The 17854-nt window shown below is 44.7% G+C and overlaps 1 protein-coding gene across 1 annotated transcript in view; it reads right to left on the reverse strand.

Annotated features, from left to right (window-relative positions):
* PAPPA (pappalysin 1) overlaps positions 1–17854 on the reverse strand; it is a 123602-nt gene that overhangs the window by 37581 nt on the left and 68167 nt on the right. The window contains exons 11-14 of the mRNA XM_089536842.1: positions 16449–16642; positions 2156–2299; positions 1378–1522; positions 344–557 (exon numbers count right to left, since the gene is read on the reverse strand). Coding sequence (XP_089392968.1) covers positions 344–557; positions 1378–1522; positions 2156–2299; positions 16449–16642 — 697 coding nt within the window. The remainder of the gene's footprint in view (positions 1–343; positions 558–1377; positions 1523–2155; positions 2300–16448; positions 16643–17854) is intronic.

Consider the following 17854-nt stretch of genomic DNA (forward strand, 5'->3'; position numbering starts at 1 on the left):
TCTCTCTCACTGCGTTGGCCTTATTTCCAAACCATCCCATTCTCTTGAATTGGGTGACTTAGGACTGGCATAGCGTGGTGGATTCAACCTGGGCCATGGACACAGTGGAAAGAAAAGAGGCGGAAATAATCCACTGACATTTCCCCCTTGCGGGTTAAATGCCTTGTCCGTCAGTATTCAATGGGAACCATGTGGGTCCTGGTGGCAGCGCCAAAGGTCACCCTCCCTTCCTCCCCTTAGTCCTTATTATCCGCTTGATCCGACCTGCCGAGGCTGGAGGTCTACGGCTGATCAAGGATCAAGAAGAGGAGGATTAGGGAAGGGAAGGGAAGAGAAGTCTCACCTCTGTTCAGCTGGGCTATAGGTCTGTCCACTCTGGCAGCTGCTGACAGTGATGGGGTCAAAGTTGTGGAAGGAGCGAAGGCCCACCCCAGAGATGGCGACGTAGGGGGAGCCGAAGGTGATGAGAATTGCCTGGGTGTGGTAGAAATGCTGGCTGAGGTCATGAATGACGGGAATGATCAAGGGATTTTTCCGGCAGCTCAAACTGTGAGTCCCTGTCAAAGGGGAAACAAGAGCAGGGCAAAGGGCGGTGGATGGGAAGGGAGCAGAGTTGGAAGGTGCAAAGGGAGGAGAAGTCAACGTTTTGGCTTCCCTTTCGCAGGGTATCGTTTCAAAGCAACAACAAGGAACAATGTTTGCAATGCTCCAGAAAACAATCTCAACACTTTGTGCGTACAGGTAGGCAACTGGCTTGGAACCAATGTGGTGCAATGGTTTGAACGTCTGAGTAGTGCTGCTGCCATGCTGCAGAATTAATGCAATTTGATGCTGCCTTAGCTGTCACACCACCCAGTTATAACAGTATGGTTCCACTTTAACTGCTGTAGATGCAGCATACGACTCTGGAGACCAGAGGGAAACCTGGGTTTGAATCCCTGCTCAGCCATGGAAACCCACAGGGTGATCTTGGGTGAGTCACAGACTCTTGGTCTTGGGGATCCCTGAGCAGGGATTCAAACCCAGGTTTCCCAGAGTTCCAGTCCAACTCTCCAAGGACTACACCATGCTGGTCCTCTACATTAAGGCCTGCAGCCTATGTAGTCATCCATAACAGATTCAACCTATTAAATCCCTCGTCAAATAGTGAAGCAACCTATGGGTAAATCCTATTAACACAGTTGTACCCAAAGTTTTGGTCCTCCAGGTTTTGAACCTCAACTCCCAGGATTCTTGGCTTTTGGCCAGGGGCTTCTGGGAGTTGAAAATCCAAAACACCTGGAACATCAAAGTTTAGGAATCACTGCAATAATTCAATGTATCTACAGGAGGGCTAAGTGTTTTTGGAGGCCCTAAGGGAAGGCAGAAGCATCTTACCAAGGTCATGACTTTGGTTTTTGGTATCGATGAGTTGCACAAAAATCGCTTCTTCCTTCTGATCCAGATCCATCTGTGCCCAAGTCCCATCTGTAACCAGGTGGATGATGACAGCAGCAGCTACCATTGGTTGTGAGAAGTGAGCCTGGGAAGAGAAGAGGAGGAGAGTCCAAGGTATCAGCTGAAGGTTTGGACTGGTCCACCAACTCAACCTTAGGCCTAAATCCAGTGGACAAAGTCCCAACTAGAGAAGAACGAAGGAATCAACTAAGGCTTACTATGCCACAATTTATTCAACGGTATTTAGTTGGGGACTAGTAATTAGATTTAGACCTCAGGAACTTTCTACCATGGAGAGGATTTGCTGCATGGAAGAGGTCACACTAGATTTTCCTGGCAGTGTTATAACTTCCTTTGAGATGTGGATGGTCCATAGACTGCCTATTGTCAACCCATGTTTGGTTTTGTTTATTGACATTTATATCCCACCTTTCTCCTAAAGGGATTGTGGTGGCATACAATCTTTCCACTTCTTTTTATCTGCATAACAATTTCGTAAGGTAGGTGAGACAGCGTGGAAGTAGGAAACAATTTCTTGCTTTAGCCCTTGGACCCTCATAGGGACAAGAGAGGTATCATGAACATTAAAAGTATTTGCATGTATTCATACCCATATTCTCTTGATTGCTGGGAATGTTTTGTACCTGTTTACATTTCAACTGGGAACATTGCAAAACTTAAATAAACAGGGCCAGTGTATGTGTGTGCATACGCTTACCTTGAGCCAGAAAACGGTATCCGTTTTGTGTACTGCTGAGCTATAAAACAGCATGGAGGAGCCAGAAAATAGTACAGCGGTGCATGGGTACCAAGCATACTGAGAAATCCCATCGCTGAAGTCAGACACTTTGGTTCGGCAGACCTGAGAAAAACAGGAGGACAACTGGCATGGGATCTAGCTGGAAAAGTTATGATTAGGGAGCTCTTCCATGCTATACAAATACAGCATTACTCTTTGGTGTTAACTGCCAGGGTTCCTTGCAATAGACTCCTGGATTTGCACTTTAGGGAGGCGTACTTAGAATTCAAAGCAGTGTGGTGCTGGACTACGACTCGAGACCAGGGTTTGATTCCCTGGTTCGGCAATGGAAATCCGCTGGATGACCTTAGCCATGTCGCACTCTCTCAGCCTCAGGTGAAGGCAAAGGCAAACCTGCTCTGAAGAAATCTCGCCAGAAAACCCCCTGATAGGTTCCAACTTTGCAACTTCACTTCTGCAACCTTGAACTGAAGGTAGATGTTCCACGTGGAATGAAAATGTCCAAACACCTCCATTGGGGAACTGACACATCTCTAAGGTTTCCAGCCATAGAATCCACACCATCGTGCTTTCAGCCTCAGGGGAAGGCCATGGCAAACCTCCTCTGAACAAATCTTGCCAAGAAAACCCCATGATAGGTTCACCTTTGGGTAGCCATAAGCTGGAAACAACTTGGGCCCCTTCTTCAGAGAGGGTTTGCCATTGCCGTCCTCTGAGGCTGAAAGAGTGTGACTTGCCAAAGGTCACCACACTGGGTTTTCAGGGCTGAGATGGGATTCAAACCCTGGTTCCCAGTGTCTTAATCCAGTGATCAAACCACTACACCACACTGGCTTTATATCCTCCAACATTTCACAGGTGAAAATTGGAAGACATGTGACCAAGTTGCATCAGGGTTGAGATAGCTCAAGTCATTAACAAGAAGAAATACACAAGCAAGGAGAGACTGCAGCAGTTTGCTTTTGCTGGAGCCTCCTGAGAAGGGTATGATTCTGTCCAGCATTTTCTTCTCTCCTTCCTGCTGAGTTGATTAAATGCAGACTACTTTTGTACTTGGAACCCAGTTTGCAGCAACTGGATTAAGCTGGGGACAAAGCGGGAGGACGAGGGAGAAACCGGGACGTTTTAAAAGAAGCTGAGAAAGCAGGATGGCAGAGGAATAATGTGGCAAAATTGGGGCGGTTAAAGGATATGTCACAGCACTTAAGAGTTTTTGCCACATATACAGAGTGGTGCCTCCAACCCATACAAGAAGGTACATAATCCCTAAATCATATTTGCATCAAAGGCAAATATCCCACAAGCACCAATCCCAGTTGTCCCCAAAATAATAATTGCAGCAACATATAAAATAACGGTTTTCTTGTTCATGTTGTCCAAACTGGTGGCCACCTCAGCCTAACGGCAGCGTCGGCCCCGAGTCCGAAACGGTGAACAGAGAAGCTTCTATGAGACATTTCTAAGGCTGGTGGGGTGACCGTAGAGGAGGAACCGTTCCAAGGGACTTGGGTAAGAATGGTGCCCTTATATTCACGAAAAGTCCAAGCGATGCAAAAAGAGAGAAGCGCTTCAAATATTTGGGAAGCGGAGAGGTTGGATTGGCCAGCGGTGAGGTAATGATTTCTCTAACTCGAAATCCCCCAAAGGCCGAGAGCAATGGAATCTACGGGCAAAACATAAATCAAGTTTAATGGGCTGGAAGAAGTTTTTCAGTTTTGTTTTTAAAAAAGTAAAAAATAAAATAAAATGGGGGGAACGAAACGGTTGTTGGGGGGGGGGGGGAGAGAGAAAGAAAGAAAACCTTAACTGGGACCAAACTTCGCTAAGACTTGCCAGTGGATAGTGTTACATTTTACAACAGTGCAAGACTTTACATAAACTATCTTTGGCATTTGAAATCCATTCCAGCGATTCGACATGTATCATTTTGCAATGCTCCTTTCTTGCATTTTCAGCAGCCTTGTCTCTTGTTAGGGTGAAGGTTGTTATTTTATTTCATTTGTAAAAAAATACCTATATCTCCTTTTGGGATTTGCTCGGCTCGCATCTGCAATTTATACCGCTGTGGATCTTTCCAGCATCAAGGAGTGTTTTTGCTCCGTTCCCCTTTTTCTCCTATGGCCCTCACTGTGTGCCTCCCTGCTCTCTCCTAAACTTCCTTGGCCCCCAAGAATGCAGCGAAGGACGGGAAGGTTTGGCACATTTCACGTGTCGCTTAATGGATGAGTGAGAACCGCTATTAAAAACTGACCCAAACCTCCACTAAAAAACTTGAGCCAAACCCAAAACAAACCATTGTTGAGGTTCAGGAAAGCTCTGATAATTTAAAATATCTATGTTGCCATTTGTGTGTGTGTGTGTTTCTTGCTTCCCCTCTTTTGCAAACCTCAGCACTTTTCCTTTTCTGGGATCTGCCTTTGCAACCAGAACCGAAAAACCGAAAAGCACAGGAGACGCTGAAAAGGACAGAATGTAAAGGAACGTCGTCTCTGTTTTACAGACCTGGAAGATCTTGTCACGTTTGGATGACAGCCTCTGTCAAAGCAATACAGTGGGCCCTCCACATTCACTGGGGTTAGGAAAATGAAAATGAAAGTGGGAAAAAACTCAATTAAAAAAGTACTATTTTTTCTTTACTCTAGAGTACAACTCTCCAAGAATCTCTAGGTTCTTCAGAGCAATTCTGTGGTCAAGATCTGCCAGACGTTGGCCATGAAACTGAACTGGAGGGCATGCAAATGCCTTTAATGGCCAAGCTGGGAATGGAACCCTGGTCTCCAGAGTCATACTCCAACACTCAAACTGATATGTTGCCTATGTTAGTTTAATTTTTTAAGACCTAATTTTGTGCACATCTATTTATTGAAACTCCACCTCCTGCACCACTTCCTTTTTGTCTGTTGAAATTGGCTTCCAGGCTTGAGACTCAATTTGAGACAACTTGGAAGTGTCTTACAAGGACTTGAGACTTATCTTGAGACTCAAAGTTAGAGACTTGAGACTTGGACTGAAAGACTTCAATATATCACTGCCTTATCTTCTTATCTTATCACTGCCTTGCTCAGGTCTTGCAAACTCAACTTGAGACTTGACTTGAAAGTATCTTGCAAGGACTTGAGACTCAACTGGAGACTTGAAGGTACAGACTTGAGACTTGACTTGAGATCTGGAGTAAAAGACTTGAGTACATCACCGCCTTATCCTCAGCAGTCTTGTTCAGGTCTTGCAGACTCAACTGGAGACTTGGCTTGAAAGTACCTTACAAGGACTGGAGACTTATCTTGAGGCTTGAAGGTAGAAACTTGAGTCTTGACTTGAGAACTGGAGTAAAAGACTTCAATACATAACTGTCTTATCCTCAGCAGTCTTGCTCAGGTTTTGCAGACTCAATGTGAGACTTGGCTTGAGAGCATCTTGCAAGGACTTGAGACATGACTTGAGACTTGAAGGTAGAGACTTGACACCTGACTTGAGATCAGGAGTAAAAGACTTGAATATATCACCGCCGTATCCTCAGCAACCTTGCGGATTCAAAAGACTGTGTATCCCTGCTTGAGTCTCTACATCTCTCCTCCTTACCAAGCACTTTTGTCTTTTCCAGCAAGTTCTGCCTTCTCGTCAGATGGCCAAAGTACATCAGAGCTCCTGGACCACAAACCATAAAAGGTTTTTTAAAAGCGGAGGGCTATTTCCCCCCTCAAAGCTCCCTCCCCGCAATAGTTGGAGCTCCACTGCCAATGCGCTCAGGAACACGTTTGCCCTCTGCTTCTAGAGACAAACTCCTGGAAGCCTCAGCCTCCGTTTCCTGGCATCTCATCCCCAAACTTCTCCCTCCAAAGCTGCTTTCCATTAGAGGAGGAATCTATCATTGTCTCTCCCTTTTTGGTAGGTTCTAAATCTAGCCTGTCTTCCTTCCACCCACACGCTGGAGGGGTGGGAAGACCCAGTAAATAATGGCACAGGGAAACATAGATTATATTCCTCCACACATACACACACACATACACAACCCCAGGGGATGCTCTGAGGTTTCCCTTTGACTCACTCGGCACAGATTTCACCAATGATAAGGCTACGTCCGCACCACCGCCGAAGGATGCCAAAAGTGCTACCATTCTGGGCTTCTGTCCTGCAGCCCCAAAGGCCTCAGGAATGTTTTTTGGGGGGTAAGGGCAGGGAAATTGATCTAACAGCATGCATAACCCATATTCCAACCCCCAAGCCTCCCGAACCCACCCCCTCACGAGCCATATTTGCATGCAACGCTGTTTTGGCTCTGCCAAAATCTACATCTCAAATTGTTATAGCAGATTCCAGAATGGCTATGCTTCTGCGGGGAATACAGAAAAATAGGAACAACAATTCTTTCCTGCAATGCCTTTTGTGGCACTTGCAAACGCACATGGAGTTTGCATAGACTGGAGGTAAAGGTGGAAAGAATATATATATATATATATATATATATATATTCCAAGCGAAGGAGGGGTGTTTCTAAAGCATTGGGAAACTCTGATCAAGAGAATTCATGACTGATCCTCTTTGCAGTTCAGTTCAGGACTTTCATTCTGTGCAAAAATTTGCACCTGATCTTCTTTCTGGTCCAGAAAACAGCATTTTCTATGGGAGGAAATAAGTGGTTTTTGTGCAGAAAATGTCATTCATATCCCAAGATGTGCAAAATTCACCTATCTGCTGTCATTTTCTCTCCCTCGTTCCCCTCTCTTCCTGAATGCCATTTGTATCCAGGGGAATTTCTAAATTTATGTGCTACATTTTTAAACCACCCGACAACAAATATTTTCTGGGCAGCGCACCAAATACTAGAAGAAGAAGAAGAAGAAGAAGAAGAAGAAGAAGAAGAAGAAGAAGAAGAGAGAAATGAAACAGAAAGTCTGAACAATAAGTAGAGACAGCTCTTAATAACACCGAGATAAAACTGTCAAGAAAAGATAAACTACAGCTTACAAAACCAGAAGCAAAGAGCGCTAAGATCCGAAATAAAGGTGGGCTACTTGGATAGGACCAGAGGCCAATGTTTGGCCCTTGGAATTCTCTGGGGGCCACTTGGCCTTCCAGAAATGCAATAGAAAAGATAAGATAAGATAAGATAAGATAACTGGTAGCGGGCACTTTGGGCTGGAAGGGATTGACCCAATTAAAAAGTGAATTTCTACTCCTAGAAGCTTCCAGAAGAAGGAATTCACCCATTTGCACCATGAAACGGACATATTGAGGGAATCCAGGGCACTCTGAATTAAGTTCCACAGCCAAACGTTCTACTCCTGGTTTGTAAGTACTGAAAATAGCTCACAGAATAATCTTCGAGTTGGAAGGGACCACAAGGGTCAACTAGTCCCGCCAATTGCCATGCAAGAATGCACAACTACAGCACCAAAGGAAAATGTTCATCCAACATCAGAGTCGGTTGGCCAACGGAAGAAGCATTCGGTTGGCCAAGTATGGAAGCATTCAGTTGGCCAATGGTAAAAGCGAGATGTTGCTCCAGTTGGCCAATGGTGGAAGCATTTAGTTGGCCAGTGGTGGAAACATCCAGGAAGCACTGTTTTGGATAGATGAGGGATCAGGGAAAGTGTGGACCACCAGATTTTGCTGGACGTCAGTTTCCATTGGTCTCAGACAGGATGGTCAATGATGTTCAGGGATGAATGGAGCATCCATAATATGTAGAGACTAAAAATATCTAGATATCCATAGCTTCTACACACATGTAGGAGGTAGGCATTTGGTCTGATGCTGTTTTTACTCTTCAGATGTTCTGCTCCACAGAGGAAGCCCAGATGACACTGGGAAAAGCCAGGAGATTTGACAAGAGATGCAATTCAAGTAGACAGAATACAGATTTGCCCTGTGTACAAGGACATTTTGCAATCCGCTGCTATATTTATACATGCCATGTCACAAGGCCACTGTTTATTGAAGTCTGGGTACTTCTGGAAGACAAATCTGTTGTGCTTAAAAAGAGGTTGTGTCATCCGTTCCTTCTTCCTGCTCGAGATTGCTCTAGTGGGGACCATTCTTGTGAATGAAGTGTAAATAATGGCTGTCTTCCACTTGGAAAAAGCCAACGGGATCAAGTTTCCATGTACATCCACAAACTGACCTGTGCCAGCTGAACTGCGCAAGGCTTCCTTGGCAAACAAGGCGATGCTGCGGAGAAGGAACAGCGAATCTCCTGCTCCGCTAAGGCACAGCATGGTCCCTTTGCTCCAACAAAATAAAACAAGTTCCAAGCTAGATCTCAGAAGCAGAGAATGGTCAAGAGAGGCGTTTCAAGAGAGGCCAGCGATGGGGGTGAATTCCTGCTCTCATGGATGCTTCACGGAAATGCTCCTGTTGAAGTCAAAGGATGGTGGGCTGCATCCGACATCTTTCTTATCATCTTTGCTGCTTCAGATGGTGCCAAAATTGGGGCTGATGTCCTCTGCTGGACTCTGTCCTTCAGTTTCCTGAAAGTCATCTTCCTTTGCATTTTGGGGGCATTTTAAGATGACTCCTGTGGTCATTTTGAGCTCCCTTATCTTTGCAAAGTAACTGAAGATGTTCTCTTTGTTTTTTTCTCTTTCTATCACAATGTTCAGCTCCCTTGTATGAGGAAAAACACAAGACCCTTGGGAAGAGTTTCTTCATGCTATCTTCCTCAGGGCTTCTTTAACTGAACTATGGAGAGTAGACCACCAGAGAGACGATTGCACAATGAAAGACAAGACACACAGTTCAGCTTCCTCGGAACTAAAGTAAGCAAACGGCCCAACACCACAACTATGACAATTTACCAGAATTGTCTTTCGGCTTTGAAAGCTTCCACCCCCTGCAAACAAATTCATTTTGCATTAAATTAAATTAAATTAAATTAGAATGGTCTAAGATGTACGAAGGGGAGGAGGTCAGGAATCCAATACAGCACTGCTTAGGAGTTTCTGACTGTTGGAAACTTCTACTTTGCCCTCCTCCTTGAAGATATAAATCAGTATTGGAGACCTTGTGGTCCTCCAGATATTGTTGGGCTACAAATTCTGCCATCCATGACCATTGCCCATGGTAGCTGGGAGCAATGGGACCGGAGGGGGGTTGAGTTTCAAATGCTTGAGGAAGACCACAGTTCATCCACCCATAAAATGAAGCTTTTTATAAAGTAAATCATAAGAAACGAACCACTTCAAACTGAAATGAAGACCACTAGCTCTCACCACAAACATTGTTTTAGTGATGCTTACTGGAATCCACAGCTTCAAATAACCCAGTCCTATTTCTGGTGCATTAATGTTGATGATCCGTACACAGTTGTTCGCCTCAAGAACCATTGGGGAACATGCTTTTTGAGCATGCTCTGCCCATCACATAGAACATCTTTGTAAACACTTGGGAAGAATGCTCTCAAATCCTTGATGGTCACCATCACTTCTTCTCAAACTAACCACTAAACACCAGCGAAGACACAAAGTCCCCATTGATATCAAGAGCAAGACTCCAACAGATTGCATGCTCCAAAGTGACTGGTATGGATAAACCCACCAACTCAGCCTTGAAGACCTTGCACCAGAAGCCTGGTATTTTCTTCCCAACTCACATTTTTAGGCACACAGTCTAACACTTGCTTTATAGATTAATGGCGATATGGATGAAAAAAACCAAGTTGCTGTGGACAGAGCTGGACAAGAAGCAAGCTGCAATTTAGAATTACGATGTATTGCACCTTTAGTCCCCACCACCACTTTCAAAGGTACATCCTATCCTATCCTATTTGAGATGATATCACCTCTTTCATGAGTCCTTATTGCTGCTTTACTCATTGATGGGAAGAAGAAGGAAATATTAGCTTCCTTCCAGAAACCTTCTTTGCTTGGTCCAGTGGGTAGATCTTAAGGTTCACTTGGGTGTAGGGTGGACAAGGAGATGTTAGTTACATCTCCTAAACTCAGCACCTGATCTAGGATTCTGGCGATCATTCTTTGATGGCAAGACTACCAATACATAGGACATCCCACACTAAGACCTTCTTATACTGTTGATGACTATAAATGGAAATGGTCCTCCTCTGTGTCCCCAAACATCTTGCTGGATTTTCGGGACCTTCTGGGTCAAAATATTCCCATGCTCACAGGAAATTCTTGGCCAAGAGGCATCACTGGCAGCTGTTGTAAACAGCCAACCAAGTGGCACATGCCAGCTCTGACCACATTTTCTCATTCATGAAAGGTCAAGAGAACATTGTTATTATTTTTTTTTCATTTTAAAAACAGCTGCGATTTGAAAGAACAGAACTTTCTAATTCTCAAAGGGGAGAAAACAGCCAGTAATGCCTCTCTTTGTACAGAGGCAGGAGCTACCGTTTTAAATTACGGATGCCACCAAGACTTGAAATCAGTCTGTTCATTGGCCAAATGTGGTCCATTTTGTAAATCCCAGACATGGAAAATTCCAGAATTTGATGCAACAAATTCAGGTATTTAACAATAGCTGTCATGTCACCTCTCGGTCTTCTCTTCCCCGAAGCTAAACATACCCAAGTCCTGAAATCATTCCTCATCAGGCTTCATTTCCAGACCTTTCCAGACATCATGTACAAGAGTTATGCTGGCTCAAAGGCCTTCTGGCTCCAGTGTCCTCTTTCCCACAGTGGCCAACCAAATGAATGTGGGAAGACCACAAAGAAGACATGAGGACAGGAGCCTTTTTGCAGCAGCCACATTTCCAGCAAACTTGTGTTGAGAACCCTCCATTATTGAAGGAGAACATGGCCATCACTGAAAGCCATACCTTGCATTTGGTATCCATCCCTGCATCATGTGGTAGCAACATTCCGTAGTATAAGCCATTGAAGATAGATAGATAGATAGATAGATAGATAGATAGATAGATAGACGATAGATAGATTTCCTAGTAGCTATTTCTGACATTGTCTTCCATATCTTGCCTAATGCATCCAAGCTGGGGGCCAACTCTACATCTTGTGGTGCCAAATTCCATCCTCTTAACCATCCATCAAGTTGAGAAATATTTCCTATTAGCTCTCAAATCTGGACAGCTAAACAGTTTTGAGGCCTTCTCCATCCCCACAAAGACACTTATTCTTAAGAGTGTCATAAACAATAAAACAAACTGAGCTTCCTTTCTATTTGTTTTCCTAAAGGGGAAAAAAATGCTTCCAGTGCTGCAACAACAACATCATGATCAACAACAACAACAACAACAACAACAACAACAACAACAAGCATTCCTTCCAAGCTGGTAGAAAATGTCCATGTGGCTTCTGAGGATGGCATTCCAGAGAAATACCGCCCTACATGTCTGTGTATTTGTGGCTTTGCAAGAACATTACAATCTTGGAGAGCCCTTCTCATATTTGACATGTTTTCTTGTACAGAACATGAAACCAAATTATACAGAGGAGGCCGCAGTTGGCCTCGGTCCGGAACCACCCCGCCTACGCTCCTCCGCCGTTGTCTTCTTCCTCTCATTATTGTGGTTTGAATTCAATCAAGGATCGCTTACTAGCATATTTTTATCCTGGCTTGATGGATGGTTGATGCGAAGAGAGGCAGAGTTTTGCTCACTCTTACTTTGGCAAAGGAATGAATGCAAACTCCAGCAAAACCATGCACTGTCATGAGCATGTATGCACCTATGCGTATGTAAGTACGCACTCGTGTGTGCCTTTGCTTATCTTTGAGTGTGAAAGGAGCAGGTTCAAAATACTACAGCTTCATTGGGTAAGGAACAACACTGGCATCTCCATTTCATGGAGGTGCCTCCACCCATAATGTCATGATAGGCAGAAAAGAACCTTCCTTTCTTAGAAACTGTGTTAAGCATTAGCCTCCAAGAGGACTTTAGATGCCCACTCCTCAACCACAAACTCCTGTAAAAATACTTTATGACGAGTGTGTGGGAACATTTCTATCATGTTTCTAATCCTCCATCCCCAAGAAATTTTAGGTCCAGAAGAAGTCTTTTTCAACAATAGAAAGTGAGCAGATGTCACTACTTGGGGTTTTTTTAGGCCTCTCTTGGGGCTAAAATGCCGTGGGGAGGGAAATGTGGCCAAAAATGCTACCCCTTTTTGCTAGAGAGCATTTTCAGACAATTTTTGATGCCTGGGGCCTATAGAAATTATCCTTGGGCACTTCATGAAGTCATACTTTGATGGCCACTGTTTTAGTGCTTTGCTCATCTGCAGGAGGACACTGTCCTTGCAGAGATTCACCTGGTGTTTCCGTTACGTAATTTAAACAGACAAATGATTTTAATGATGGGTAACGCCTGCTTGTTGTTGTGCGCCTTCAAGTCATTTCTGACTTATAGTGACCTTAAGGTGAATCTATCATGAGGCTTGTCATTCCCTTCCTCTGAAGCGGAGAGCATGTGAATTGCCATAGGCATTTTCCATTCTGTTGGCATATCTTTTCTTTGCATTTATGTAATAAATATGACCTCTTGGTGCAATTTTAAAGCAACTCTGTCACTAACAATGGAGAGGGACTGAAGATAAAAAAATATGGGATAACACTTGCTGGAAGCCAAAGTCTTGTCATGGTGCAGTGATGGCCAGTTCTGAGGTGGTTCAATAAATAAATGAAGCTGCCCAACCCCTGAGTGAAGTATCTCTCTGCAGGTCCTCAAAACAGGCTAAACATCTTTCACCCTAAAATGTCACACAGTAAGAGTCACCCAACAAAATTGGAGGGTCATTATCTAAGACTATTTTGCACGGTGAAAGACAGTGTCCCTATCCCGTGTCTTCCCTCCGTCCCGTGCCAACATCCCTTATTAAGAAATACTTCTTATCTCCTCCACTCAGGACAGGATGGCTTGTCTTCTCTCACCCGCTGCAGGGAACGTGCCGTGCCAGTGTTCCCAGCTGTGGGGACAGGGAACAGAGCTGGCATGGTGCCTAGTCAGAGGAACGGAAAGTCTCATGTTGCAGCCAAGTTCATCCCTCTCCCCTCCTCACACAGAGCTGATTTGCAAATGGGGATGGACAGGTAAGAAGGTCATGACACTGAGAGACCAAAAGAGTTGCTAGAAAAGTTTGGAGATCAAATCCCGGAGACGATGGTGGTGTGGGTGGCAAGAAGAATGACACCTGTACATCCAACTTTCCGCCTCCTCTGCTTGATCAGTGGCAACCTGGTTCCCTCCAAATGCTTTGGAATTACTATTCCAATCATCTTTTTTTTTTAGCATGGTTGGGAATGATAGTCAAAAAATGTTTGGATGACACCATATCCTTCATGGCATAGCGGTTTGAGTGTTGGACTACAACTCTGGAGACCAGGGTTCAATTCCCAGCTTAGCCATGAAACCCATTGGGTGATCTTGGGCAAGTCACACTCTCTCAGCCTCAGGGGAAGGCAATGGCAAATCTCCTCTGAACAAACCTTGCCAAAAAGAAAACCCCATAATAGGGTCACCATAAGTCAGAAATGACTTGAAGGGATACAACAACATCAACATAAGCTCCTACCATCTTGATTTGCCTTGGAGGCATAAACAAGCAGGTCAGAGCAAACTTGGTGGTTGCCAACCTAGAAGGGAGCTTTCACCTTTTTCATCTGCCTTCTGATTGTTTTATCTGTTTCTTTTCTATACAGTGTACAAACACACACATAAAAAGAGTGAGAGAGATTGGGAACGGGATGTACCAGCTCTCTGGGTCCTTATGCTCCTTGTCCCCTTAGATGACTCTGGAGTGAGAGAGGAAGAATAGATTCATTCTCCAAACTCAAAGGGTGGTTGTGGGGGTGGAAGCATTCCTTGTGAGCGTTAAGCAAAAAGTAAACGGAATCTCCTCTGACGTTTTCCCTTTCCCTTTCCCTTCCCTTTCTAAACTGCTCTCAGAGTCCAGTAGTTCTCAAACTTTGGTCCTCCAAATGTTTTGGACTTCAACTACCAGAGTTCCTGACTATTGGCCAAACTGTCTGCGGCTTCTGGGGTTTGACATCCGAAACACCTGGAGGTTTTCTTGACAAGATTTGTTCAGAGAAGGTTTGCCATCACCTGCCTCTGAGGCTGAGAGAATATGACTTGTCCAAGGTCATCCAGAGCGTTTTCATGGATGAGTAGGGATTTGAACCCTGGTCTCCCAGAGTCCTAGTCCAATACTGAAATAACTACACCATACCAGCTCTCTAAGACCTGTATGCAGAAGGAAAAACCGGAGAGTTCAGATGCCTCGAAAATACCCAGAGAACCACATAGATGAAGCCAAAATTTACTTGACCAGAAATATTGGTTGGACGAAGTAGACCCAACTGAGTGAAGTTAGTTTAGATACTCTTCCTTTATGTTTCAAATTAAAAAATGTCTGTATATGGAACAACCAAGAGACAATCTCAGTGGCCAGGGAGATTTCTATGGAGGAATGAATTCTCTATCTAGGATTTGGTCCCTGGTCATCTAGGAACTTATTGGCCAACAAAGCAAGCCTGAAATCTGGCCTAGAAGCAAATTGGCCGCCACTGAGGTTCTAGCCTTGGTCTCTCTCAATGGCTTGAGTTTGTTTCCAACACCTGAACAAAGAAAACAGGATTCGCATTGCAAGAGAGTCCCGCTCCATGGTTTGACTTCAGTCTGCAAAATAGACCTCTGGAAGGGAATTCCCTCAAGGTTTGGCACTGCCAACGAATACAATGTTCTCAAATCAAGGGAAAAGGAGAAATGAAATTGGCCTGCTAGGACTGAGAAGCCATTTGTTTCCTCCAGTGCAACCCTGCTGAGAATGGGGATTCCTCACCTTTGGCATGGCTTGCGGACCTCTTGTTACAACTTCCCCGCAGATGCCAAGAGCCTTTCCTCTTACGCTAGAGAAAACGCTTGCCTTTGGGGGTTTCCCCTTCAACTTCTCACCTCCTTCCCAGTTCAATTTTCCGTTGTTGCTTTTGTTTTTCAAACAACTCGTGTGTACACACACTGAGCAAGGCAGACACCACTTGTAAAATTCCTCGGTTATTTATAGCCTAACTGTGAGAAACAGAAGCATTTCCCCTTTCATTTGGTTGGCATGGATGGTAGAGCGGATTTCGACCACATGTCCTCCGTGATGCAAAATAAAAACAATCATACCTAGAAGTACCAGATGTCCCCTTTTTCCTGGACAAGTCCTCTTTTTTGCTGCTAAAATTTCTGTCTGGGCAGGTTTTGCAAATGACTGGGGGTTTGTAAAATGTCCAGTGCTGCTTTGCCCTCTGCCCGCCAATGCCACTGCCTCATTGAATCCACTAGAATAAGGGATGGAGGCCAGATAGTGCTCAAGACAGAGAGTGTGATTCCAAGATGTGGAGGAGAGGAGAGGAGAGACAGACTTGGAGGCAACCGAGAAACCATGGCATCCAAGCTCTACCAGGGACATGCCAGGTGATGGGTTTGCTTTTCACTATTCTAGTTCCAACAGTGGCAGAGAGGCCCTTCCACTGAGTGGGGGTATGCCAAGCAAAAAGGGCAGGCATTGGTACATATGTCAATGAGGCGATGAATCTATTCCCAAGAGTCCATTGACATTGCACAATTATAGCACTAGTTCTCCACTTTGGCTGCCCTAAGGCATCCTGGGACTGGTAGTTTGTTGTTATTGTGTGTCTCCATTTTTTACTTATGGTGTCTCTAAGGAAATCCCATCAAAGGCTTTTCTTGATAAGTTTCTTTGCCAATGCCTCCTCTGAAGCTGAGAGTGTGTGACTTGCCCAAGGTCACCCAGAGGGGCTCCATGGCCAGGCAGGGATTTGAACCCTGGTCTCCAGAGTCATAGTCCAATGCTCAAACCACTACACCACACTGGCAATATTGGCAGTTTAGGGAAGGGCATTTAAAATCCTCAGCCAGAGAACTATGGGACTCCCCATTCTACAAACCCAAAGACTGCATAGGATGCTGCCATTACAGTTAAAGTTGCAATATAATGCTAGATTTGTGTAGTATGAATGGGTCCCAGGTTTTATAGTTCAGGGTTTATAGGAATTATCCAAGGTGCTGAAAGATACACCTCAATTCCTTCAGCACCTTGGATACCTCCAGGTTATTTGGAAAACCATATCTCCTCTCTCTTTATGAACCTCTCTGGTCGGGAAGAACTTCAGGGAAGGTCCTTATCTCAGTTCTATCACCCTTTTAGGTTCATTTGGTGGGTTCGTTGTAGGGTCACCATAAGCCAGAAATGACTTGAAGGCACACAACACAAAGGATCACACAAGGAGAGTCAGAGTCCAATACAGTGTAGGCTCCAAATGTTCCTTACCTGGTTGGCTGCTGGCTGGCCTACCACCACCAATCCCGGGCAGCGCTCATCCTGATGCGAGACTGAGATATTCGAAGCCCATTGGTCCAAAAAGCCTTTGGGGGTGTAGACTCCACAGTCCGCGATGCTGGTTGTTTGCTCAAATTCTTCACACACCCCATCGCCATCATGGAAGTAGCACCTGCTTGGCTCATCTGCAGGAAGAATGGAGAGAAATGGGGAGTCAAGATGCATTTCCCCAAAATAAACCACAATGACAAGTGTGCTTAACAAAAGGAAAGGCAGATACTCCTAGATAGGATTAGATGTGACATTACAAGGATGCACAGGACAGGCTGTTGGACTACAATCGAGACCAGGGTTCGATTCCTCCTTGGCCATGGAAACCCACTGGGTAATCTTGGGCAAGTCACATGCTCTCAGCCTCAGGTGAAGACAATGGCAAACCTCCTCTCAATAAATCTTGCCAAGAAAAACCCATGGTAGGATCGATTTAGGGTCACCATAAGTCAGAAAGGGACAAAACAGCAACAAGATTTGAGAGCCAGTGTGGTGCAGTGGTTTGAGTTTTGGACTCTGACTCTGGAGACTAGGGTTTGATTCCCATCTATGATAGGTTCACCTTAGGGTTGCCATAAGTCATAAATGACTTGAAGGCACACAGCAACAATACAAATAAATCCCATCCCTACATATTTATATCCCAAAATAGAAGATTATGGTCAGGAAAAAATCTACATGTGGAACATCTAACCTATACAAACAGTCGGACACTATCATCCCAAGTGGAAATGTCATGTTCAATTCAAGATTACAGGAGCAGAAGTATACATAGGGTGCCATAACACAGGGATGTGGATTGTGCATGGCTACACATGTGCATTACACATGTATGTGCATCCACACTGTGCAATGTTGCACACTGCTCAGTCCGCAAGCAGGTGCGTGCATTGCACATTCAATTATCAAATGTTACAATTCTGTAGTAAGGCAGAGTTGCACAACTGCCGCTTAATCCTGGGAGCATAATGCTACACTCCACCTCCTTGATGCTAATACTAAGCCTAATATTTGTTATTGTGTGTGTGTGTGTGTGTGTGTGTGTGTTTTCTCTTTGCCAAATTCCCAGCACGTTTCCTACCTAGCGGTTCCCCTTCTTTATCTATGCATGCACACACACGGAGAGACTTGAGCCAGTGTCAAAGAAAAATAAGGCAGTCAATAAAAATAAATGCACACATGCACACTCACATCCAAAACACCCTCTGCGCGCAGATAGGAAAATAACAACGAAGCAAACGAAGTGTTGGCAGAGTTTGGCTGATTTCAATGGCTCCTGGCCAGCCCAGAGGGGAGACTCCCGGGCCCCAGTGCTGTTCTCTATTTTGTTCTTAAATGACACTTGC

Source organism: Sceloporus occidentalis, unplaced genomic scaffold (genome assembly GCF_023333645.1).
Source record: "Sceloporus occidentalis isolate IW3139 unplaced genomic scaffold, rSceOcc1.0.p SCAF_8, whole genome shotgun sequence".
NCBI classification, from domain to species: Eukaryota; Metazoa; Chordata; class Lepidosauria; order Squamata; family Phrynosomatidae; genus Sceloporus; species Sceloporus occidentalis.